This window comes from Castor canadensis, chromosome 15 (assembly GCF_047511655.1).
Source record: "Castor canadensis chromosome 15, mCasCan1.hap1v2, whole genome shotgun sequence".
Taxonomy (NCBI): Eukaryota; Metazoa; Chordata; class Mammalia; order Rodentia; family Castoridae; genus Castor; species Castor canadensis.
In genome coordinates this window covers 99214358-99237321 of record NC_133400.1, presented here as the reverse complement: position 1 = coordinate 99237321, position 22964 = coordinate 99214358, and the positions used below count along the sequence as shown (strand labels likewise).

Sequence of the window (22964 nt, the reverse complement as noted above, 5' to 3'; positions counted from 1 at the left end):
TAGAATTCTTCGGCCCCCATCCGAATCCCAGCTGAAAGCAGGACTAAAATGTTTACGCCATGGCACGAGCCTCAGTGAAGTCCCGGCTAATTCCGATCCACATGACATGCTCGACTCCAAGGCTGCATCACGCCATTGTTTTTTTCAAAACATGGGACCAGGCTTTTTTTTTTTGAGATATTATTGCAGAGTGTTAAATTGAATAATAATAGAAGTTAGTCTGCTCAATAGTACTGTGAACAGAGAAAAGCATTTCTTTGTAGTTTAAAGTTTTCCCATAGGAAGTCAACTCTCTGGTGAGCAGTCGGTGGTTTATTTGACTTGGTAGCCCCGAGTGGGCTTGCCCTGAGGGGCGCTCCATAAATACACTTTTATTACCATGGTGTGATTTCTGCTAACACAGATGCCTGTTAAGCATGCGTGTTTACTCCACCAGCATGGATGGAACATTTGGCTTATTATAGCTGCAGCCTTTAAAAAAAAAAAAAAAAAAGCGGCATCATGATTTCCAAAAGGGGAGTGACATTTGGGGCACCTCTTGTCATGCGCCATCTCCAACTTAGCAAATCCACCCGGCACCGGCTGGCGCGCGTCAGGGACCCGATGCGCAGCGGGGCCGCGGCAGACGCGCGTGTCATCTTTCGGGGTCCCGGGGCGCCGCCGCCCGCGCCCCCGCGGGAGTCAGGCCCTTGACTTTATTTGGTGCCGCCCGTGCGGTCCGCCGGGGAGCGCGACAGGCGAGCGGACGGGCGCGCGCGCATTCCTGCCCCGGGCGCCAGCGCCAGGCCGCAGCCCCGCTAATTATAGCGCGGCAGCTGGCTCGGGGTGGGCGTGGCCCCGCGGGGTGGGCGTGGCTCCGTGAGGTGGGCGGGGCGCGCGCGCTCTCCGTTTCCCGTTTCCGGCCCGCCTGGCTCCCGGCGCGCAGCTCCACGTGCGCAGAGTCCCGGCCGCGGGAAAGTTCTGGAATGCAGAGCCCTGGCGCGGCGGGAGCTCCGTGGGCGGCAGCTGGAGGGTAAGGGAGTCAACCCCCTAACTTCCCTTCCAATAAACAGCGCTGGCTTTCTTCCTTTAAAAAAAAAAAAAAAAAAGCCCCCCCGAACGATACAAAGTTAAAAAAAGAAAGGAAAAGCCACAGTGTGACCATTTTGCCCAGCCCGCGGTGTCCCCTGGGTCGTGATCGGTGCGCAGGTGCGGTGCGCGGCGGCCCCTTTGATGCGTGGCCGTGGCGCACCGGGCACAAGGAGCCCATTGTGCGAAAGCGCTCGGACGGCGTTCCTGGGTCAGAACCCTGCTGTGGGTCCGGATGTACGTTCTAGGAAGACTCCGTGTGATGCTCTAGCCTGAACTGTACTTTCCAAACCCCTGGACGGAAACCAAGACGCCCCGAACCCTTGATGTGTGCCCTTGGCCAAGAGGCCTGACCTTCCCGCGGTGCCTTTGCCTGCGACCTGGAGGGCGGGGGCGCTGCTGAGAGCGAGCCTGGAGCGAGGCTCCCGCTTGTAGGTGTTAATCAGGCGACCGCCCATCTGGTGCTCATTAGGGGAATAGTATATTCCAAAACTCCTCTAATGACTGTGACCCTCCTGTGAAATTCTGATTTCAATTGTATATGGGGCACAATAAATCTTTATCTTTTATCACCCAAATGGCTAATTGAATTGCTGTTTGCAGCCCAAGTAACAAAATGGGGGTAGCGGGTTGGGCCTGGATGAAGGCCCCCAACAGCCTTTTCCGGTGTTTGAAGCTGGCACGTGCAGCCTAGTTAGTCCATACCGTGGCAGGCCAAGCCCGGGCCGTGTGTCGTGTGCACAGCGCAGACTTACTCCCTCCCGGTGCTTACTCCTACACATCAGATTTCTGCACAACTCTTAGTGTGGGAATATTGAAAAAAGCAGGATCAGAGTAGGTAAAGGTCATTGGAGGTTCACTTTTAAACTCTTTCCACACATTACCATAAATCAAGGCCCTTAGCTTTGTTGAAATGCTGTTTTTAGGTTTTGTTTTCCTGGAGACATAAATAGCCACATACTGTTGCAGACATTCTATTTGGACTGTTTTCTGAATGGCAGAAAAATTTGCAATGACCTGAATTTTTATCTGCTGGATGTAACCTGCACGAGCAAAACATGACTCCTGCTTGATGTCTGCCTCCTAATGGGCGTCTGAACAATTAACTCGGGCTGAAGATACACTCAGAAATACTAATTGCTAAGTAAGAGTGGTTTAGTGATTTACAGGTAAGTAACATAGTTCATTTCCCCCAAAATGTAAGCTATATCTAGAAATATTCAAATGTGATTTACTCCTCTATACAGGATGTCTTATCTTAGCATCCAGGGCTTCAAAGAGCTCTTTAATTATGCAAACTGACTCTACAGCCCATTCCATGGAGGCCAGCCTCCAGTGCCTAGCTGCTCAATTCAAACTAGGAATCCTAGAGTTTGGTCTCCAGATCTTGTCTGAGCTAGGGGAAAAACATCTCCTAGAGGCTTTCCGTGGCTGATCTTGTGATAAATTGTTCTTGCACTGGAGACTTGTTATTCTACGATTTTAAGCTGGGGTGAATTGTAAAGGACCATTCTTTCAGAGGCATACTTAAGATGGTATTATAGAAGAACCCACTTGTATACTGTTCTAAATAAGAGTTGCAACAAGAAATCTTACCCAATTGTTTTTCAGGTTCAAAACAAGTTTTTAAGATACAAGGGCTAATTGATTCTAAATGAAGACACGCCTATGATAGTTACTTTTTGTCCCAGAATACCTTTTCTGTGGGTATGTAGATTTTTATGTTGCTCAGTTCCATGCAGCACCCACTATTATGTGATAAAACTAGTGAAATCTAGATCTTATCATCTAAAACCTTTAAAAAAAAACTTCAAATTAACAAATCAGAGGAAAGTTGTCTTCACTCTTTTTTTTGGTGGTGGTGGTAGTACTGTTTGAACTCAGAGCCTGTTAGGCAGATGCTCTACCAACTTGAGCCACGCCCCCAGCCCATGGACCGATGTCTTAAATCAAGCGTTTTAGGTTAAAGTTAGAATGACATGGGGAGGGAGTGACACACTGATGGGCTAAAACAAAGTAGCAGACCTGTCAGGACTAGGTATAATTTTTTTTTCCTTTTGGTGCTAGGGATTGAACCCAGGATTCATGAATCCTAGGTAAGCAACTCTACTACTGACACCCCCAGTCTCATGAATTAATTACTTTTTTGATAAGTGGGGGTAGTATGAATGTCTGACTATGAGTTTATCTGGGGACTAATAGAAATCCACAAGTCCAGTCATTTTCCATCTTACAGACTCTTAGCGAGTAATTTACAAGTTACTAGTCTATTTTTGTATCTTTCAAAAATTCCTCAGAAATAGCGAGGAAGAGGCGGGTTGTCCACAGACACAGCGGCAGGGTTCTGGACAACTGAGGGTCTGGGAGCTCTCACTTAGTTGTAACACTGCTGTTGTATGAGGGGCCTGGCCAGTGGACCTCAACTCCCTAAGGTCCCTGCCTAGGACCACCCCAGGGATGAAGTGGGTAAATCCATATTCCCTGGAGCATCTCACCTTGGTCTGGGACCAGGGTAGGCGTGTCTCCTCACACCGTTCCCTGCGGACAAAAGGGAAGCAGAGCAGGGTGACTCGGGAGTTCTGGTGGCCTACACACAACACATTTTCCTGAATGATTCCCCGCACACACTTAGGAATCAGGAAGACAAACATTTCACTCTTCGCTAACCAAATAAAACCATCTATAAATCACGTGCAAAACAACTTTGAGTGCCGGAGGACTTAAAAGTCTAGGGACTGAAAGTAGGGTTCCAAGTCCTCCTTTTAACTTTGTCTTCCCTTTGGGGAATAAACAAAGACATCTGCCACATAAAGAGTCTGGGTTTTTTTGGTTTTTTGTTTTTTTAACTAAAAACTGAATGTATATCATTAAGGTTTATCTTTAGGAGAAGCTCTTGAAATTTTTAAAAAATGTGACTTCTCTAAGCGATACTATTTTCAATGTCACTGAAAATAAAATTTAGCATTTCAAAGTTAGAAACCGCAAAAGAATTAAGTTTAGCTTATTTACGAAATGAAAAATGTCATTTAATCAGTAACTTTTTGAAAATAGTTTCTTGAATACATTAAGCAAGCTACGAATAATGAAGAAATCATTTAAAAACATATGGTGAGGGGCACCCCCAAGTTACGGGACCACCCTAATGAAAACAGATTTAACTCCACACTCACTGTCACTGTAGTTCAAAACAGAGCAAGTCTGAGTGTATTCCAGCCTCAAACTTCTCGGCAACCTCCACAACTTCCTTCCATAGAGAAGCCTTCCATGCCACTGATTGAGAGCTGGGCACCCAGGGAATGTCATACATGTGACAGCAGACAGTAGTTCTAGACTGCCCCTTGGTATTTTCAGCTTTTCCAGTCTATTTGTATCAACAAAGCTCCCACTTCCCACAGCTTCCCCAAGGGTCGACTTTTTCCCCCTTTCTATCTTCCTTTGTCTTCAGTGCATTCCCTACGGCCCAAGATGGCTGTTTTCTCCCAAAGAGCAGCTCCAGGTCTGGACAGTCTTTTCAGTGTCGTCACTATCTCCTCCCAACCCCTGACTGCAGAGTGTTGGGCCAGCTCTACTGCCAACAGGAAAATAAACAAGCGCTTCTCAGCTGCACTTTGTTCAGCTCTTTTCTTATCTGTGTCCGACCCAGCTGCCCTTTCCTCAGAGCCTAGTCCTTCTTCTTTCTACCACCAGTTGCCTTTTTGCTTCTTTTATCTTATTCTCCTGCAGTTCCAGTGGAACTCCATCCCCAACCCACACATCCTTTAGTCACACTGCCACTAGTGATTAACATAACAGCCATCCTAAGCTTATTTTAAAAATTAAAAAAGGCCTCGGAAGATGTTCAGTGCTCCCAATTTTATTTTTATTTAATGCTAAAAGTTAAAAGGAAAAAAAGGAACTGTAAGTCTGACAAATGACAGAAGGCAGGTGATATTTCCATAGCGTGATTTTAAAATATAATAATGTTGATATCTGAGATTACACTTACTTCAGTTGACATGAGTTTCATCTTATGTAGAAAAAAGTATCACCTTCAACTTAAAAAAAGAAATAAAGGTTAAAAGGTGGCACGCTTAAAATACTTGGTGACCAAGAAAAGGTGATTAGCAAAAGTTGTAAACCATGTGTACGTTTTCCTAACTTTAAGCGTGAGGCCACATGAAAGACAGTGCATCTGTTAAACTCTATAAATCGTTAAAAGCAAAAAAGGGAAAACCTCAACACCCCATCCCCTAATAGAATTCTGAGTATTATAAGCACAGCTGAAAGAGTAGGATGTGAAATCTGATACTGACCATGTACAGTAAGTCGCTTTCTGACATTTCTGTCCAGCTGTGGAAAATCTCTGTACTGTCATCAGGTACAACACAAGAGCACACTCACATCCCAGTGTTAACTTTTTAACCCGAGAGCATGTCAGAAAAAGAACCCAGATCAACACACTTGGGCTAAGGCTCCCCAAAAGACAGGCGCTTCGATATACAGCCCTTAAAGTCAACTCACATTCTGCCCCCTTCACTGCCAGCTTGGAGAAACTTGGGTTGTGTTTACCACAGCTGCACAGACTTCTCCAATTCAGCAGGATGGTTCTTTATTAATCTTTTTGGAGAGCTTATCTGTGTTAAGATTGCAAAAGATACAGACAGCCACCACAAATTAGGTCAAATGACTGATCAAGTTGTGACATCTATGAGGTCAAATTCCAGTTTATAATAAAGTGCCTAGAAACACACTGACAACAGACCATAATAGTGGAGTTCTTCACAAATGTCTTCACGGGTGTGTAAAACTTGTCTGTATGTGTACATTCACAGAGACCAGTCTGATCTGAGTCATACCGACTCCAATTAAAACAAAAAGTGTAACAACCAGGCTAATCATGCAAGTCTGTCTGTAATACCACAACGACTGGAGACTGGATTCTCACAGCACTCATTAAAAACACTAGGAAAAAATGCTGCATTTGGTACAGTATCTGATGTAAGTGTTAGTAACTTGACCACTAAAAAACACTTTGAGCAATTAAAAACAAAAAAGACAAACACATAATTAAAAAAAAAAATCCAAAGTTGGTAATGAATCTATATTTCCCAATTAAGACAGAAGCTAGGCTGCGAACAGTACACACAAATCGCAGTAGACCTAGAAGCCATGAGTCAGGCTAATTATGAGGCCAAGTTACAAACACCTGAACATAAGGACTCAGGACAGTGTTCCTGCTGATGTTAACTCCTAACAGCACAAAGAAAAACCAGTATCATTGTGAGACAACTACCTCTAGTAACTGATTTATTGGTTTAAAAGATCATTTCACCAATGCAAATAGTGATCAAAAGAAATTACTTTACAAAAGGCTTCTAGAAATAGTTTGAGAGGTGGGGCCTATCATGTAAAACCTTTAATTTCCCTAGTTTTCACTAGTTTATCATGTTTTCCAGAACAGCATCATTCACTTGGTGTTTCAATCACATGCAAGAAGGAAACTGCAGGTTTCCTCCACCACTCCGGCTGGCAGCGATGCCCACAGGTAGTACTGGCAACACAGCACCTTTACTGTCACCGTGCCATCCTACAGTTAGCACTCACTAGAACCGGGTGTAGGTCACAGCATCAACAGCAAGACCCTACAGGTAAATGATACAAAACAAAACACAAAACAGAAACGAAACCAGTGCCACAATCTCCAAGTTCACCTACACTGCAACTTCCCTTGCAACTCGACTCTCACAGGAAAAGACTAAAGCAACAGACAGGGTTCTGGGGTGTTCAGATGAGGAGGGGCTCTGCGTGCCATCTTACACACACAGCGCCCCTGTAACTCAGGAATCTTTCCTTATGCAACCAACTCGCATGCAGCACTGTAACTTACAACTGGTCACAGGGACAGTGAGCAGTGGTCAACTTTGCCTTGGGAAAAAAAAAAAAAATTTCCCCTCCCCCCCCCAACACACAATTCTGAAACCTCTCAGCAGCATTGTCTCGCAATCCTTACTCCAAGAACCGAACTTTGTGAAGACGACACATTGGAACCCTACTTTCCTACTCCTCCGAGAGGTCACATTTGGGGTAAACTTGGCGAGACTTCCCAGAAGCACAGCCACTTGACAACAGTGCCCCTTTCACACCTTTCCTTCTCCACCAATTGGCCCCCAGCCTGACAAAGGGGCCAGCCATAGGGAATAACAGACAGTAAGGCAATCTTACAATGTCAGAAAATGTATTTGGCTTTTTTTTTCTTTTTAAAATAAGTGCATACAAATACAGCTAGAAGCATGTTTGCCAAGTGCTCTAAAAGCAGCCAAGTCACAGCCTACATGGCACGGTAACTGTCACCAGGGTAATAAAGCAGAGATGCTAATAACGTTAACAAAAGAAGAAAATGCCTTTATAAGTACATACCTTTTGTCGTCAAAAAAATATAGAAACACAATGTATTCAAAAAATCAAAATTATACAGCCATGTTTATGAAGTCTACATTTCCCTTGTCTTGGATATATATATGTATGTATATATATATATATATATGGAGATATATATACAATTCAAACAGTTTCAGTTGGGGGAAATCAGTGGGTTTTTCTGAAACTGGAAAGTCACGAGTCTCTCTCCTTTTTCACTTTCACATCTCCAGCAAGGATGGTTGCAATCTCCCCCTGCATGAAGGCCCAGGGGACGTTGGAGCCCACCAGAGGGCATTTCTCCCCACTGGGACAATAGACCTCTCCACTAGCTCCTTGCTGTTTGATGCTTTGTCTGGAGCAAGGGAAGCAGAACTTGTGCGAAGGGACCGATGGGCACTGCACAAAGTGGGTGTCCTCCAGCCGCTCGTGGCAGAGGGTGCAGCACAGTGGGGCGCTGGCTGCCAGAGAGGAGTCTGGGAGGCTGGCGGGGTGCACGGGCTCCAGTCCTCCTGTGCTGCCGGCGCCCTGGGCCCCCACCTCCCGGGGGCCGAGCCTTCTTTGGTTCATAGAGGACGGAGAGGGTGGGCTGCTGCTGTTCCTCCTGGTGGTGGAGTGGACCTGGTTGGCATCTTTCGAGGCGTGACTGCCCCCTGCATTGTCTGCTACTAAGATCAGGGCTGCCATGGGGGACTGGCCATTCTGGGCCGCTTCAGGCGGTGTGGTCCGGTTGGAATGAGGTGAGGCAGTGGGAGGTGGTGGAGACACAAAAGAGGACGTGGGGGTCATGGGGAGCTTGAGCCCTTCTGTGGAGGTGGACAGCCACGGCTGGGCCTCGCCATTGATCTTGGGGGGCCCGACTTCACCTTCCGGTTCTGGAGAGGGCTTCCTTTTCCTCGCGGTTCTAGCGACTGAAAAAACAAAGGAACGAAGGGAAAAGGGGATAAGTGAAAGCGCGCTGAAAAGGCCCTTTCTTTGCAGACGGGAAGCAAAACTCGCTACCGAACCTCTCCTCTCCTCTCCAAAAGCGCACCCGCGAGAGACTCAGACGCGTCTGCGGGCGCCCGGGGCACTCCCGTTAGGGGCTCGGCCCGCAGGACCAAATCCCCAAGAGGTCCGCGGTGCACGTGCGCGCCCGCAGCGGCGAGCGGCCGCTGTCGTCCCCGCCAGGTTAAAAGGTGACTGGTGCCCTGGCGCTCCCGTCCATGACTGTGCGGGGAAAGGAAAGCCCCGGCCGGTGCCTATCAGGCCGGTCTGACTCATCGCTGTTGTGCTGCCTCAGCACAGGAACACGGTGCCACCGAGCGCTGGTGCCGCCTCGGGCGAAGCAGGAAGTTGGTGTTTGGGTCTGGGCTGGGGCAGAACCGTGCACGGGAAGCCCCCCGCCCCGCGCCCCTGCACCCCTCGCTCCACAGCCGCCCCTACCTGCTTTAGACCCGTTGGCCCCGTTGGCCTCGAACCCCAGCAACCTGCCTGCAGTCAGGGCCGGCTCCTTCTTGAACTTGCTCTCGAAGGGCCCCGAGTGGCCGTGCTGGTGCAGCGCCAGCAGCGTGTCGCGGACGGTCTTGGGCCTGTTGACCCAGTCCTGGTCTCCAGACCCTCGGCCTTTGCCCGCGCCCTCGGCGCCCAGCTCGGCGGCGCCCGCCGCGCTCGACAGGCTGTCGGCCGGACCCCGGTGCGCGGGCGGCGGCGGCTGCTTCTCCTTGGCCGCCGCCTCGCGGGGCTCGTGCTCCGCGCCCGCGCTGCTGGACACGGACGCCGGCCGCTTATGTGCGCCCAGCTCGGCGGGCTGCGCCGAGCCCAGGCCGGCGGCTGCGGCCCCGGACACGGCAGCCAGCGAGGCGGCGGCGCGGCCACTGAGGCCGAGCGCGGCGGGCAGCGGCGCGGCCGAGCCGTTCATGAGCGGCACCAGCGTGGGCGGCACGGCGTGGCCGCGCCGCGGATTCGGGCTCTGGCGGTTCAGCTCCGGCGGCTCCTCCAGCTTGGAAAAGCCGTTGGGCACCAGGATGCCGTTCACGGGCGGTGGCTGCGGCGTCGGCGTCTGGGCCAAGCCCGCGGCCGCGCGGCCACCGAAGTCGGAGCCGAGGCGCGGGGGCCGCTCCGCCGCGGCGGCCAGCGGGTAGCGCTCCAGGGCCTGCGGCGCGCGCGGGGCCGCCTCGGGGCCGGCGTGGCCGAGCTGCTGCTGCTGCTGCTGCTGCTGCTGCAGGAGGAGGTCCTTGGCCGACAGCGGCGGCGGCTTGGCAGTGGCGGGCGCCGCGGCGCCGGGCGGGGAGCGGCCCTCCGGGAAGCAGCCGTGCGCCCGCTTGAGCTGCCGCGCCGTCTCGATGACGAACTCGACGCGATCGGCGCCCTCGTAGTTGACGCAGCCGCGGCACACGGGCTCGGTGAAGTCCCAGATCATGGCCCAGGGCATGCGGGGCAGGTCACACAGGTAGCATGACTGCCGCCGGGACGCGGCCGCCACCGCCACCGCCGCGGCCATATCCGAAGAGCCCGCGGCGCCGGAGGAGGAGCAGGAGGAGGGGGCGCCGCCGCCTCCCGCCGGCACCCCGCGCGCCCGCCGGCCCCCCCAACCCCGCGTCTCCCCGACCAGCGGCGGCGGCGGCCGCAGAGGCGGCGGCGGCGGCGGCAGAGCCCGCGAAGGCGCGGCGCCCGCGCGGCGCCCCCGATGCACGAGGGGCGGCGGGCGCGCGGCGAGGCGCGGCAGCAGGTCCCCGCGGGCGGCGGGGCGGCGCGGCGTGCGCGGTGGCGCTGGCTCGGCCGGGGCCGGGGCGGGCCTCCAGACCGGGGCGAAGACGGGCCGCGCGGGCGCGGGCGAGCGCAGCAGGTCGCGGCGGCGGCCGGCGCGGACAGCGGGGCGGGGGGCGGGGAGGCCGGGGGGGCGGGGGACGGGGGGCGGCCGCCCGGGCAGGCTCAGCCCGAATGGCGGGGCATGCCGCGCGGGGCGGCGTGGAGCTCGGGCGCTGCGCGCGCCGCGGGCAGCTCCGCCGCTCTCTCCCAGCTCCTGGCGTCGCCGCTCTCCAGCGCCCGCGTCAGCGCCCAGCCCGCCTTAGCTCCGCCGCCGCCAGGTCGCTGCTGCTGCTGCTGCCGCGGCCGCTCCACTTCTACAGACTTGATTCTTCGACAGCCTCGTACGGCGCCTGCGCGGCCCCCTCCCCTCCCCTCGCGCGCGCGCGCGCGCCCGCCCGCCCTCCGCGCGCGCCTCCCTCTTCCCTCCCCGCCCCCCGCGCGGGGCAGGAGCGCGTCTCGGACGCCGGATCCGCAGCGCCAGCCAGCGAGCGCGTCCGCGGGCCCGCACTGCCCGCACTGCCCGCTCACCCGGGCCCAGCACGGTCCAGTCGCGGACCTGGTGCAGGTGTGCCTTTTCGCGTTGCCCCGGCTTCACTCCGCCTGGCCCCCCGCGGCTCTATCGACCACCCTGCCAGGATCACCCCTCCTGGTGTCCCAAAAGGACTAAGTCGTGCTAAAACTGTCTACGCGCACGGCCACTTTGTCATTTGGTTTCTGCCAGCCTCCTGGGGATGGGGATTTTTTAGGTCTCGCGGGGTTCAGTTTGGGCTTTTGCAGGAGTCCTACTTGGCCTAACCTTGGGCGCCTGCGCACGCCCTCGGCGTTCGTTGCACTGCATTTGTCTCTAGAGGGACACATGGCCACCGCCCCTTTGAAGTTTCACAAACTCCGGCCACTGGCTCTCCCAGGGAGTACGCGGAGCACCGCGCACCCAGCAGGGTCCTTGGCGCCGCCACTCTACTGCCTTATGTAGGTTCGCGCGGTGGGCGCGTGACGTGGGGCGCGAGACGCCGCCACTGCGCACGCTCGGCGCGGACGTGCCCGGCGCCGCGGGCCCTGGGGCCGCGCCGAGCGAGTGCACATTCCAGGGATCCGGGCTCTGCGGCGCCCGGCGTCACGGCGCAGGCTCCGCCCCCGGGCTCCGGCTTGCAGGCCCTGCCCGCGGCCCGAACTTGGACTCGCGCGCCGGAGGCGCAAGCGAGCCTTGGGGCTTCCGCGGGCCTCGGTGCGTGAGGTGAGCGGCCGGCAGGGGACGTGGCCCTACGCTGGCCCGCCAGGTTTAGGCCGATGGGCGCAAACCGGCCTGCCCTGCTCGCTGCCCTCCCGCTGCGGGCAGCCTAGACTCAGCCCAAAGGAGGCTGAACTCTTTGAGTTCCACACTCTTATCAGGAGGACGAGCTGGTGTGTGCTGGCCGTGGTCGGCCACTGGGCTAGCAGCTCTCAGTTGGGACTCACGCACTTCCGCCCTTACAGGGAGGCTCTGGAGCTGTTTTTGTTGGGAACACGGGCCCACTTCTCTCCCCAAGACTGGAATGAGCTGGCTAAGTGTGGGAAGAACAGGGTACTAATTATATTATCTTTCCTATAACTGGATTGGGAGGTGGGGAAGGAGGAAAAATCCTGCTGACGTTTCTCTCCAGTTGCTGCTATTGAAAACGCCAGGTTGCTTCAAAGGATAACCACAAGAGGAAACACGCCCGGAGAGCAGCCGCGGGGGAGCTGCCCAGAGCACATGAAAAAACCTGTTCGAAATGGCACGGAAAATCTAATGCCCGACCCACATGTGTTCACAGGCTAACCTTGCATGGCTTCTCTGGGGGCTTTCCAGAGAGGGTGCGCCTGCTGTCTCGGGCTCCCCATCCGTCCCCAGAGCTTGCCCTACTATTGCAGTCCTGTCTCACCCTCTCTGCAAGCTGGAATGGGGCCTACCCGGAGCCCTCCCAGAAGAATCACGGGTGCCCCCGGATTTGGGCACTCCCGACACCTCCTTCAGGACCTGTCCTGGTCACTGTCCTCTGACACCTAGTGCACTCATTCTAGCACGTGACTTCAGCCATGGAACCACTGAGCAGAGGAGATGAAACTGCCCAGTCTTTGCAGAGATGACCTTAAGAGATGGTCAGGAACATAAGCACCGTCAGGAACATATTTTTAAAAAACACAACTCACCATTAGAGCTGTGACCTAATTATACTCATTTACCTGCCAGCGAACAAGCAGGCACTGAAGGCCCTCCAGGGAGAGCCAGCCACTCCATCCCAAAATAGAATTACTGAGATACAGTGCCTTGAGAGAACCTAAGTGAGGATCTTTGTAGAGCAGAGCTTTGCTTCTCCAAAAGAGTGCTTCCTTTTTATTTCACGCTGCCAGCTCAGTGTTGAAACTCAGCTGTTGGAACTTCCCTCCTGAGATGCCGGCTGAAAAATGCAAAGGCCGATTTAGTGCTGGGCTCGCTTGCATAAAAGGATCTGGGATCCAAGGGGTTAAGGAAGGCTTTGGATCCAGGGCAGCAATTCCTTATATTGTATCAGAAGTCTTTCATGCTCCCTGGCCTTTCATGTAGCTCTGGAGCGCTTTATCGATGTATGCTAAGCAAACATAGCTTTGTTTTTGTCTTCCACCCACCGCCCTCCCTCCCGGCAGACCGGAGTTGGATCCCATCCAAAGCGGCTGCTGCCAGAGTTACAGCGCCTCCTCCACACACAGGAGCAGGGTTTCTAGGGTGAGGCAATGCGTCTGCAATTCGCAGAGACAAGGCAGGAATTGTAATTGTAGTTCCTCATGTGATGACTTATGAAAGAGGAAGTTGGTATGTTTTAGTCACGTAGGCTCTGCCCTCTTGCTTAAGGCCCCAGATCCTCTCAGAAGAGAGTTATGATCCTTTTTGCCACTCAGAGTCAAGGTTACCAGGCTGGTGGCAGGGTGCCCCCGCACATTCCTATGTGGACAGGCAGGCAGATGCCAGCCAAGTGTCGGCAGAGCACTGGGTCAGCTTTGGCCTCTAACCAGAACACAGAGACGTGATTTGCCTTAAGAACTAAAGGGAATATTCTATGGGGAGCACTCCTGCTGAGACTAGATGAAGAACAGCCTTTCCCAGCTGTAATTCCTAAGATTCTCTTTGAAAATAATGACCCTAGTTTAGGAGTAAAGGGAAAAGCCATTCAGTGTGACACTACCCAAAAAGCAGGAGTAAAGGAAGTGAATCTGAAGACAAGACAAAGAAAGCAGTGCTAAGAGATGGCTCAGTGGGCAGAACAGACGTGAACCACCACACTGAGGTGTGCTCTGGCTTCTGTGCCATAGCAGTAACGTCTGAGATGTGCTCCCCAGGCCTCACTCCAGTCGGGTGCCCTTGTTCCTGCATGAAGGGAAAGCACTGTGCCCACAGTCTGTAGGGCAGGGTAAGGAAACAGTGCTGCCAGGGGATCCTGATGAAATTCTGCCTCCAGGATCCCAGCAGCTGTGTGTGCTATGTCCGATGGGTTCCGCCCTGTATCCAGATGTGGACTCACTGTCTTGGTTCTTCCGAGCACAGTTTCTTTAAATAACAGTGATGTTGCAACCACAGTAAAACTTCTTCAACTCTGACCTTAGCATATTTGAAGAAGAAGAAGAAAAAAAAAAGGCAGCCACATGTTGTTTGTATTTCTGTGGACGTCATTGCCGTCTCCTTGTGCTTGGGCAGAAGTGCCATAAAACCAGAAGAGCACATGTAATACTCAGGGCTTTTCCACTAAAAAAAAAAGTCACATTTGATCACATTTGTTTATATGACCACATCTGCACAAGCCGTGGAGCACTGTGACACAATGAACCTTCTGTAATTGGGGTGAGAGCCTTTCTTCTACACAACGGCATTTTATGGGAAGATGTCACTGCTTTTCAAATTGTAAATATTCTTTTTTAGAAGTACTTCCCCTCTGCTTGACCTCTGCCTGCAGCCTATCTCTCCTGTGCACCGAGAACATCTAGTACTGTAGAGGCTTTTGCATGTGGAGGGTCTAAGAACCAGGCCAAAGAAAATCACAAGAGCTCTTAACTCATCCACATCCCGTTTGCAGAAGCTGCCATCCCCAGTCTGCATGTCCGCATTCGCACAGAGCAAAGTTGGGGGTCTTGATGCAGGTTAACCACTGACTGTGTCAGAACTTAAAGAGCTAAACGAAAAGCAGACCAAACAGACAAAGGAGAGATTGAGGTCACACACTTGCTCAGTCTGCAAGGAAATTTGCAGGAGGCCTGGAAGAGAGTCAACACTCACTTTGTGCCAGAACCCTCCTATTGACTTTTTGGAAAGAGCAGGATGGAGTGTACTTTTCTGGAGTAATGTCTGGCGGTGGGTTTCACTTGTGTTTTAGACAGTTATGGAATCTGTTGAGGGTAGCAATAGGAAGACGCTGACAAAGTGGAGAGTTAGCTACAGGGGTGATGTCTGAAAATATCAGAATGTTAAATAGCTTCTCATTAGCTTTCCTGCCAAAGATTAAGAATTTCCTACATGCATACTCAGTAGCAAGGGGACCGAAATAATCAATTGTTGCAATCTTTGGAAGAGGCTGAAGAATGATACAATAGCTTGGTTTTATTAGACCTTTCATATGGACATTTAAAAACCACATTTCAAGCATAAACTCTACTTTTGTCATCCTTTACAAAAACAAAAAATGACGCACTAAAAGATTAAGTGGTTTGCCTGTAGTAACATTAACGGTAACTTAAGTCCAGATCAGAGTTCTGTTGTCGAAGGATGTAGTCTAGAACATTCTATGTACTTTGGGAACGTTTTGCGAGTATTAACAAATGAAGCAGCCAAGCACTGAGGTCCATGCCTTGGAATCCCAGCACTGCAGAGGCTGAGTCAGGAGGATTGAGAGTGTAAAGCAAGAGTGCATAGCAGTGCTCTGCCTCAAACAACAAAGTGTTAATATTTGCTGACCTCTACCTCTATTTATAGGAAAAATAGAAATTATACCACAGTTCATAGGACCCCTCAATCCAAAGGAAATAAAGCATTCACAAAGATGGAGGTGACATATTCAGGAACAGTTGCCACAACCCATTTACAATGCAGCAGACTATCTGCTGGTCTTTCTGGTGTTATCAGGATAAAAGACTCTGGGGCTAGAAGGGTAGTGAAGTAGTTTCAGTGCCCACCAAACTCTTTTTCTTTTCTTTTCTTTTTTTTTTTTTTTTGTGATACTGAGAATTGATCTTAGGGCCCACGACCTCCCACAAACACTGCTCTACCACTTAAGCCATGCCCCCAGTCACTACCCTCCCCCCCAGCTCTTTGCAACCTGTTTTTTGAAAAACAGAGGAAAAGGACTAGAGGTACGGAAAAGTGGGAAGCCCTAAGTTCAAACGTCAGTACCACCTAGATAGCTAAATAGGTAGGTAGCTAGATAGGTAAGATGGAGAGAGAGAGAGAGAGAGAGAGAGGAAGAACTTGTGAAATCACTTAGTTCTTATTGCAGACCCCAAGTCCTCCCTCCTTCGCACTTAGACAAAGAAATACAACAGGCTATAGGACACAAGAAGGGGAAAAGCATGAAGTCACATATTGCAATTGTTTTCAGGTTATAGAGGAGTGATTGACTTCAAAATGACTATAACTCATACAAATAAGCCTTTATTGCTTTTGTTTGTATTTCTTAAAAATTAGAAGTTAGCCAATATGTGCTAAACTAACTTTCTCTCAACAAGATACATTTTGCAAAAGAATGCCATTCAGCAGGAATATTTGACCTCAATCAATGAAGTTCCGGTGGCTGGCTTACTGTAATTGCTTAGCATAAAAAGGAGGGGGATGTTACTTAACACAATTATTTTGTGTGTAAGGTGCATGTTCCAATGATATCTCTCATCTCAAAGTTCTGAACACTTAACAGTAAAATTCTTTCTCCAGTGCCCTTTGGAGAGGAAGAGGGGTTGGTTTAGGGATAAAGGAGACACAGAGAGCTCCCTGCCCAAGGAAGCAAAGTTAAAAAGAGGAATTGTGGTCTGTGATTTATTCATTGAGAATGCCTGTATGCACTGGCACAGTCACATGGTGATGCTGGGAGAGTGCAAGCCACTGAGAAAAAGGATGCATACTCAGAACTGAAGTTCATATGGGGAAGGAGAAAACAAACGGGAGCAGACAGCCGAGGTTCGAGCCTAACAAGAAAGCTCAGGAGAACAGAATGAAGAGTGGATTCCCTAAGGTGACAGCCCAAAGACAGTGCATTTTTTAAGAAGCTTGTCACAGACAGCTAAGATGCAAATGCGCCTGCACTTTGATGGACTGCTGGTGAGACTTCCGCCCTTCCAGCAAGATCCTGTGTGAGGAGGCTGATTCTGAAACATGCCTGGAGCGCACGTGGGGAGCTCCTGGGGGCTGCTATCTTGTACTTAGCAGGGAGTGAAATTTTAAGCATTTGTCTGACTGCTTTTTATTCTATCTACCTCCCTGTCTGTCTGTCTGTCTGTCTCTGTCTGTCATCTATCAGTCTGTGCATTGCCAATTCACTCATCTCAGCACTGACTCATATCACCAGGGTCCATTCCCTTCATGAACCTGAGCCTGCAACACCAAGCCCGTAAGGAATTTGCTTTGAAACAAAGAAAGGATGCAATCAAGTTCCCCACGCTGCAGTTCTCTCTGCAGCCCACTGGTGGGCTGCCTCCTGATTACATTTTCTCCCCAGGTTCCTTTTACATATAGGTCTCTGTGCAGGAGATCGTCGTGGGACCAGAGGTTCTCCTCGTACACTTGCTGCGAGACCTGAGACGGGCCACTGGTATGCTCCCCATTCCACCAGGGCTTTTCTTGAGTAGAGAAGGGGATAGTGGCCTTGGTGTCACCTCTGCTCTGACCCCTCATGTAGGAGGGGGTAATGGGAATACAGGAGAATTTGACAAACCCCAGCCTGACATTCCTCTGACTCACAGGGGATCACAAAGCAATGCAGACAAAGTACCAGTAAATGCCTGTCCATTACTTTGGGGCATTGTGCCATCCAAAGAAAGTTGTGATGTTAAGTGGCTTCCAGACCACCACATCCTCTGAGAACATCGTGTCTGCTCAGTTTGGGCTCAGATCCCAGGTTAGGAGGGGTGAAACCACAGTCCGCACTGAGTTTAAATTACCCAGGCAGAACATCTGTATCAGCATTCTGTATACCAAAAATTGTCCCAGCGTTTCTGGAAAGTGTTCACGTCTTCCTTGCACCAAGACGCTACTTCATTTTACGCCCGTCCATGTATATGTTCATGTGTATATGTGTTGTGTGCATGCATGTATATATCTCACACGTCATTCTACACGTATGAACATCATATATACATGCATATATGTAAATATAATTGGCAAAGATTGAATGCTACCCACAGACCTTTCGGGTTTCTCAAGAAGCCCTCCGTCCAGCCTCGGGGTGAAGCTCAGTGTAAGTCACTTCCTAGTATGCACAAAGCCCTGGGTTCAATCCCCAGCCCAGCAAACTGAAACAAAAAACATCGACTCTCAGTTGAGATACAAAACAAAACAACAACAAAAAACCCAGTTCTGTACACTGACAGGCATCTGGCCGACTAGGTCAGCAGGATGTGGAAACGCTTTGAGGTTTTTTGGTATTCGCACCCGAGACTCTACTGCTCTGCAGTTGTTCGGCCTCATTGGTGGCTGTGCACAGAGTTTATAAGGGACATTATGAAAGTAAATTCAAGGAATTCAGATGTTTTGAAATTTGTTGTGACCTTGTTAACTGTGGTGAGATGTTTCATGTATAACCTACGTGGCTTTCATTTATTTGGCTGTCATTATGGGAAAACTAAATGAATTAAAAAAAAAAAGATGTTTTTCCAAAATTGGGGGGGGGCACTTATCTGCAGCATTTATTTCAACTATTCTTCCAAAATTAGAAGGAGGCATGTACATTGCTTTGCACATAAAGGTTATTCGACACATTTTAAAGAGTGTTCCAGAATCAGGCTTCCAGCTGCCTTGATTCAGAGGGTGGAAAAAGGATCAGTAGCCCTGCAGCAGTAACAGGAGACATTCTTTTAAAAGCCTGGAATGCCCAGGCCCTCTCAGACTGAAAACATGTCAGGACATGCCTTTTGGGGATGCTGTCAAGTGGTTTCGGCTCCAAATTCTACATTCCGGACTTTTGAGGTGGTTTTCTGTTGGCAGATGGTCTCTCCCGTTATTTTCATGTGCTAGGTTTTCAGGCCAACTTCTCCAGTTCCACTCTGTGAAGTGTCCATATTTGAGCATAAGGCGAGGGGATGTGTGAGTGCTCAGCTCATCACGGTCAATTCTGTGAGCCTTGTCACAGCTCCTAACAAGACAGGGCCTTCACCACCAGACACAGGTTACCTGCAGCAAGCGTCATTCTTCCCCACTTATCTCTGCCACCCTGAAGATGATTTCACCTTTACCAACCTGTCATTTCCCTGGAAAGACCAAGCAGGGGTGTTCATTCACCTCACTCCATTTGGGATGAAGGCTGGCAGAGGCTGAAGGGGCAAAGAAATGAGTAAGTGTGCATGGAGTTCCCTCCTCCTGCTTCAGAAGGATGGCACATCCCCTCGTGCAGGAAACGTGAACTATGCAGGCGATGCCTCTCACTCCACAGTGCTCCTCTGTTTGGGGGAAGTTCTGATTCATGAATTGGGAATTTCGCTAAATTAGTGGACAGCACAGCTTTGGCCTGGCTAAATTAAACGCCAGTTCTCTGTCCTCTCTGCCCCCCTCTCTCTGACCATGAAGACTTCATTTCACAGGCTCCACTATCTGTACAGGGAGTTAACTCTAAACCCTTCTACATTCGCCCATTAGAGACGACTCTAGCAGATATTTTAATATTCCTTACAAGCCAGCCAGGTTCTCCCTGTGCCCCCAAACAGAAAGGCATGGTCTTTAATGAGGTTTTTTTTTTTTTTTTAAAGTTTCATTTAACTTTGCAAGAATTATTTTTAAATTATCTGTTTTATTGGGAAATTTCCCAGAGATGATATACAATATGAAACCAGTCTGGAAGAAGCGGGACAGGCCTAACAGAGATGGAGTTCTTTTAAAACATTTTATTTTACAGACCAAGAATACAACTCATAAATCTTTTTTTATGCTTTTATTATGGTATATAAATTATGATATTTTAGTTGAAGCTAATAAAGCCAGCATGGAGAAGAAAGTCACTTACTTTCTTGCAGCTTCCCCATAGGTGGTGTAATTTAAATAATTCCACAGTAGAGTTTCAACACCTCAGATTGAGCACTTTTGTTTACGAAGTAAGAACAGTAATCCTCAAGTAAGAGGCAGTGCACTCCCCTGCACAGCAGATGGTGTTATTAATTACACAGGCAAAATCCAAGGTCACGAGGAACTAACAATTAACCAGAAATACGATCTGTCACCATCACTTAATGGGTAACCCACCAGACATAGACCACTTGTGACTGTGAAGGTTGGGAAGTATATGGCAAAGTTTTAGGAATATTGTAATGATACTCTTGTTTAAACATCTAGCGAAACCAACAAGCCAGAAAGAAAGTGAAAATCAGAGTGATTTCCTTACAATATTGCTTGCTGTTAACCTACTTTGAGAAATGCTTTTTGTCGATTCAGATGGCACAATTTCATAGCTATCCCCGATATAACTAGACTGTCCAATCTCTGTCAAAATGTTGAATTTTATGCTGACAAGTTGATTTGTTTTAAGATCCATTCACATTTTCGAAGGATGAAGATCTGGTAGTGTGACAGTGTTGAGAAAAGTTTTGGACATACACAACCGCCAACAGGAGCTGGGTCGAGGGGGATATTGGTAACAGGCCGTGGAGAGGAAAACCATGAGTTGGGGACACAGTAGGAAGAGTAAGGGGTGACGATATTAAGATCTGGAAGTGGGCTCAAGTTCTCCTGTAAATCAAATATAAAGTTGGTTGAATATAAATCGAATAAAGCGGGAGGTTTGCACACAGTGCCCAGGTGCTGGTGAGGGTTTCCCAAGGGTGCTTAGGAGCAGAGTCTGTCCCCAATCCCCTCTTCAGTTAGGACTTCTGAAGATGAGTGTTCTAAATTCACCCAAAGGAAAGAGGCTGACTCATCAGGAACTCATTGCTTGGTTGAACCTCGATCCACAGGCATGTGAGAATATCCAGAAGGTGGATGCCAGCCGCCATCTGAAAACCAGCGTCTGGAGAGATGACTGCACGCCTGAGCCCAGGTGATCAGAGATGAACCATGGAAAGCTGGTCTCACAGGGCGCTGGCCGATCAGAGGAAGCAAACGGTGGAGTCCACTTTTCAGACAAATCTATCCTTAAAGGACAAACACTGATTAAATTTCCTTGCTGTTGGATTTGGTGAGGAAGTCTGAATCACAGAAAATGCTCCCCTAGTAAGAACTTTTTCCCCATATAGTTTCACATATTTAAATGTTTGTTTAAAATTTTCTGAACGAGCCCAGTGTCTCAAGGCACAGCCCCACAATCTGAGACCTGCGTCTACAGGATTAGGTAGCTGCATTTCCTGTGCAGCCAGCACTCCTGATGACGTCCCCACATCCCTGGGAAAGCTGAGGACATACCCTTGGGCTAAGTGAGAACTTTCTGGAGAGGAGAAGACTAGTGACAGTGCAGCTGGAAAAACATGGGGCAGCAGATGCGGAAAGAGCGCTTTATGATCAGGAGTTCTATAAAAAATATCTGAGCGCTGAGCACGATGGATGTTCCTGCTCCTGGGACAGCCTCCCATTGCCCTGGATGGCAGCCAGCACCGTATCCTCGGGCGGCCATGGATGATGCATGCAGAACAGCCAAGTCCCAGGCCACGGCCCCACGGCCACCCCTTCTCCCTACTCCTTGAATGGAAGGGAACCGATCACTCTTGGAACTCATGAGGGGGCAGCTGTGACATTCTGAAAGAAAGCAAAGCTTGCAAGTCACTGTAGGGTGGGAAGATGAGGGTGGTAAATTCCTTTATTGACCACACATGAATTCGGAAGACATTGTTCAGCTGAGCTCCTGGAGTGAAGGCAAGCAAACTGAGTTTAACACACGGGCAGCACCAGGAGGTGACATTATATCAGTCTGTCCCTGCCATGATCCTTTCCAAAGCAGTGGAAGGGAATGTCTGATTTTCCCATGTTAATTCCCCTTTATAACCACTCATGTGTATCAGTTACGAGAACATTCTGTAAGGGAAAGAGGTAATCTAGGCTGTGATTATTCACAATTTCAAATGAACACTTTATGAAGTCTGGAATTCACCAGGGGGTTAATAAAAAGTAAATTTTTATTAATAAAAACTCTATGTATACCTAAATAGTATCCAATTTTTTAAAATGCAATCAGCATTGTTGAAGAGGCACATGGGTTGTACTGAAGAAAAAGGCGTGTGCCTCTCTTAAGAAGCCATGGTATATGGGACTTTTTGTCAACAGACAACAACGTCTGCTTTTCTGTCTTTCTGGTGGGCGTTCCTTCATCCTGAAGCCAGGCCCATAGTAGAAGCAGCAATTACTGTAGTTACAGAAATCAGAGCCTAACGTCATACCCAATCATTTGGACAATTATCCCTCCAGTTTTCTTGTCGTCTGTGTGCACACATTCCCAGTCTGGCATTTTCATTACAGACAGTGAAAGGCCTGTGGATCCATTGCACACACTCTGGACTGATTTAAAAAGCAGCAGCTGCATGTAACAGCCCTGGTGCCTGGATGGGATTTTTCCTCATAGGAATTCAAAACAAAAGGCAACATGTAATGCATTTTGTTTCTCCAGGTATTTGCAGGCTGGACTGAAGCAGGCCATTTTGAACACCACCAATTCTGCTCATGGCCAGACTTCAGGATCCTGAAGAACTGCCCTCCACACCCTCTACTCCACTCCAAGTGGTAGTCAGCAAAGCTGCAGGGCTCTCTGATCCTCTCCACGAGACTCTCAGGCTAATCCTGTCTGGCTCATCTGCCACTTGAAGATCCTCCTTGATTGGTTTTTCTCACTTTGACTCTTAATGTAATATTATGTACTACAGAACATCTTTCCCCGTGTATTGCTTTACATCTTTGTTCTCTGTCTCCCCATCTCCACCTACTCTAGGCTGGAGGTTTCAGTGTAGATGACCCTCAGTATTCATGGGCTCCATATCTATGGGTTCTGCATTTGGGAATTCAAACAACCTTGGATAAAAATACTGTATCTGACCCCGGTGCTGGTGGCTCATGCCTGTAATCCTAGCTACTTGGGAGTCAGAGATCGGGAGGATCGTGGTTCAAGGCCAGCTGCAGTGAACAAAGTGAGACCCTATCTCAAAAATACCCAGCACAAAAAAAGAGCTGGTGGAGTGGCTCAAATGGTACAGCACCTGCCTAGCAAGCATAAAGCCCTGAGTTCAAACCCCAGTACTAAAAAAAATTTTAAATACTGTAATGGAAAATACCTGTTGAATAGTTGAGTGGCCTCACAGGTAAAGATGTTACCTAGTTAACAAAATCCAAAGAAATTTGTCCCAAATACCAAAGTCTTTATACCGAGTTTGGAAATAAACTCTTGATTATTTTTTATGTGCTTCTGATAGCTTATTAATGCATCATTCTGAATGCTTTGTTATCAACATTTCCTTTCAGACAATTTTCTACTTAAACCTTTAATTTGGTAAAAGTGTGGATTCATGTGAAGTTAGGAGAAATGATGCATAGATCCTGTGGATTCTTTGCCCAGTTT

General features: G+C 49.6%; 1 protein-coding gene and 1 long non-coding RNA gene across 3 annotated transcripts; one reads left to right on the top strand and one right to left on the bottom strand.

Moving 5' to 3' along the window:
• Positions 1-825: 825 nt before the first annotated feature.
• LOC141417564 (uncharacterized) lies at positions 826-5392 on the top strand. The gene is made up of 2 exons (XR_012442209.1): positions 826-1012; positions 1154-5392. It is a non-coding gene; the product is annotated as an uncharacterized lncRNA (long non-coding RNA).
• A 1873-nt stretch (positions 5393-7265) lies between these two features.
• Irf2bp2 (interferon regulatory factor 2 binding protein 2) lies at positions 7266-10028 on the bottom strand. 2 transcript variants are annotated; one of them, XM_020173368.2, is made up of 2 exons: positions 8938-10028; positions 7266-8375 (listed from the first exon to the last, which is right to left on the bottom strand). In XM_020173368.2, exons 1-2 carry the CDS (start codon positions 9944-9946, stop codon positions 7660-7662), a joined length of 1725 nt encoding a protein of 574 aa, XP_020028957.2. In that variant the 5' UTR covers positions 9947-10028; the 3' UTR covers positions 7266-7659. The 2 variants fall into 2 exon arrangements, with proteins under 2 accessions (XP_020028957.2, XP_020028956.2); XM_020173367.2 differs by having other exon boundaries at positions 8890-10027.
• Positions 10029-22964: the final 12936 nt, after the last annotated feature.

What these genes read in the sequence shown, in the direction of transcription:
- Irf2bp2 (XM_020173367.2), bottom strand. Translation starts at nt 9,946, where the DNA reads ATGGCCGCGGCGGTGGCGGTGGCGGCCGCGTCCCGGCGGCAGTCATGC. An exon ending in GGCCAACGGGTCTAAAGCAG is followed by an intron (nt 8,376 to 8,889) that starts GTAGGGGCGGCT and finishes TTGTTTTTTCAG; the next exon opens with TCGCTAGAACCGCGAGGAAA.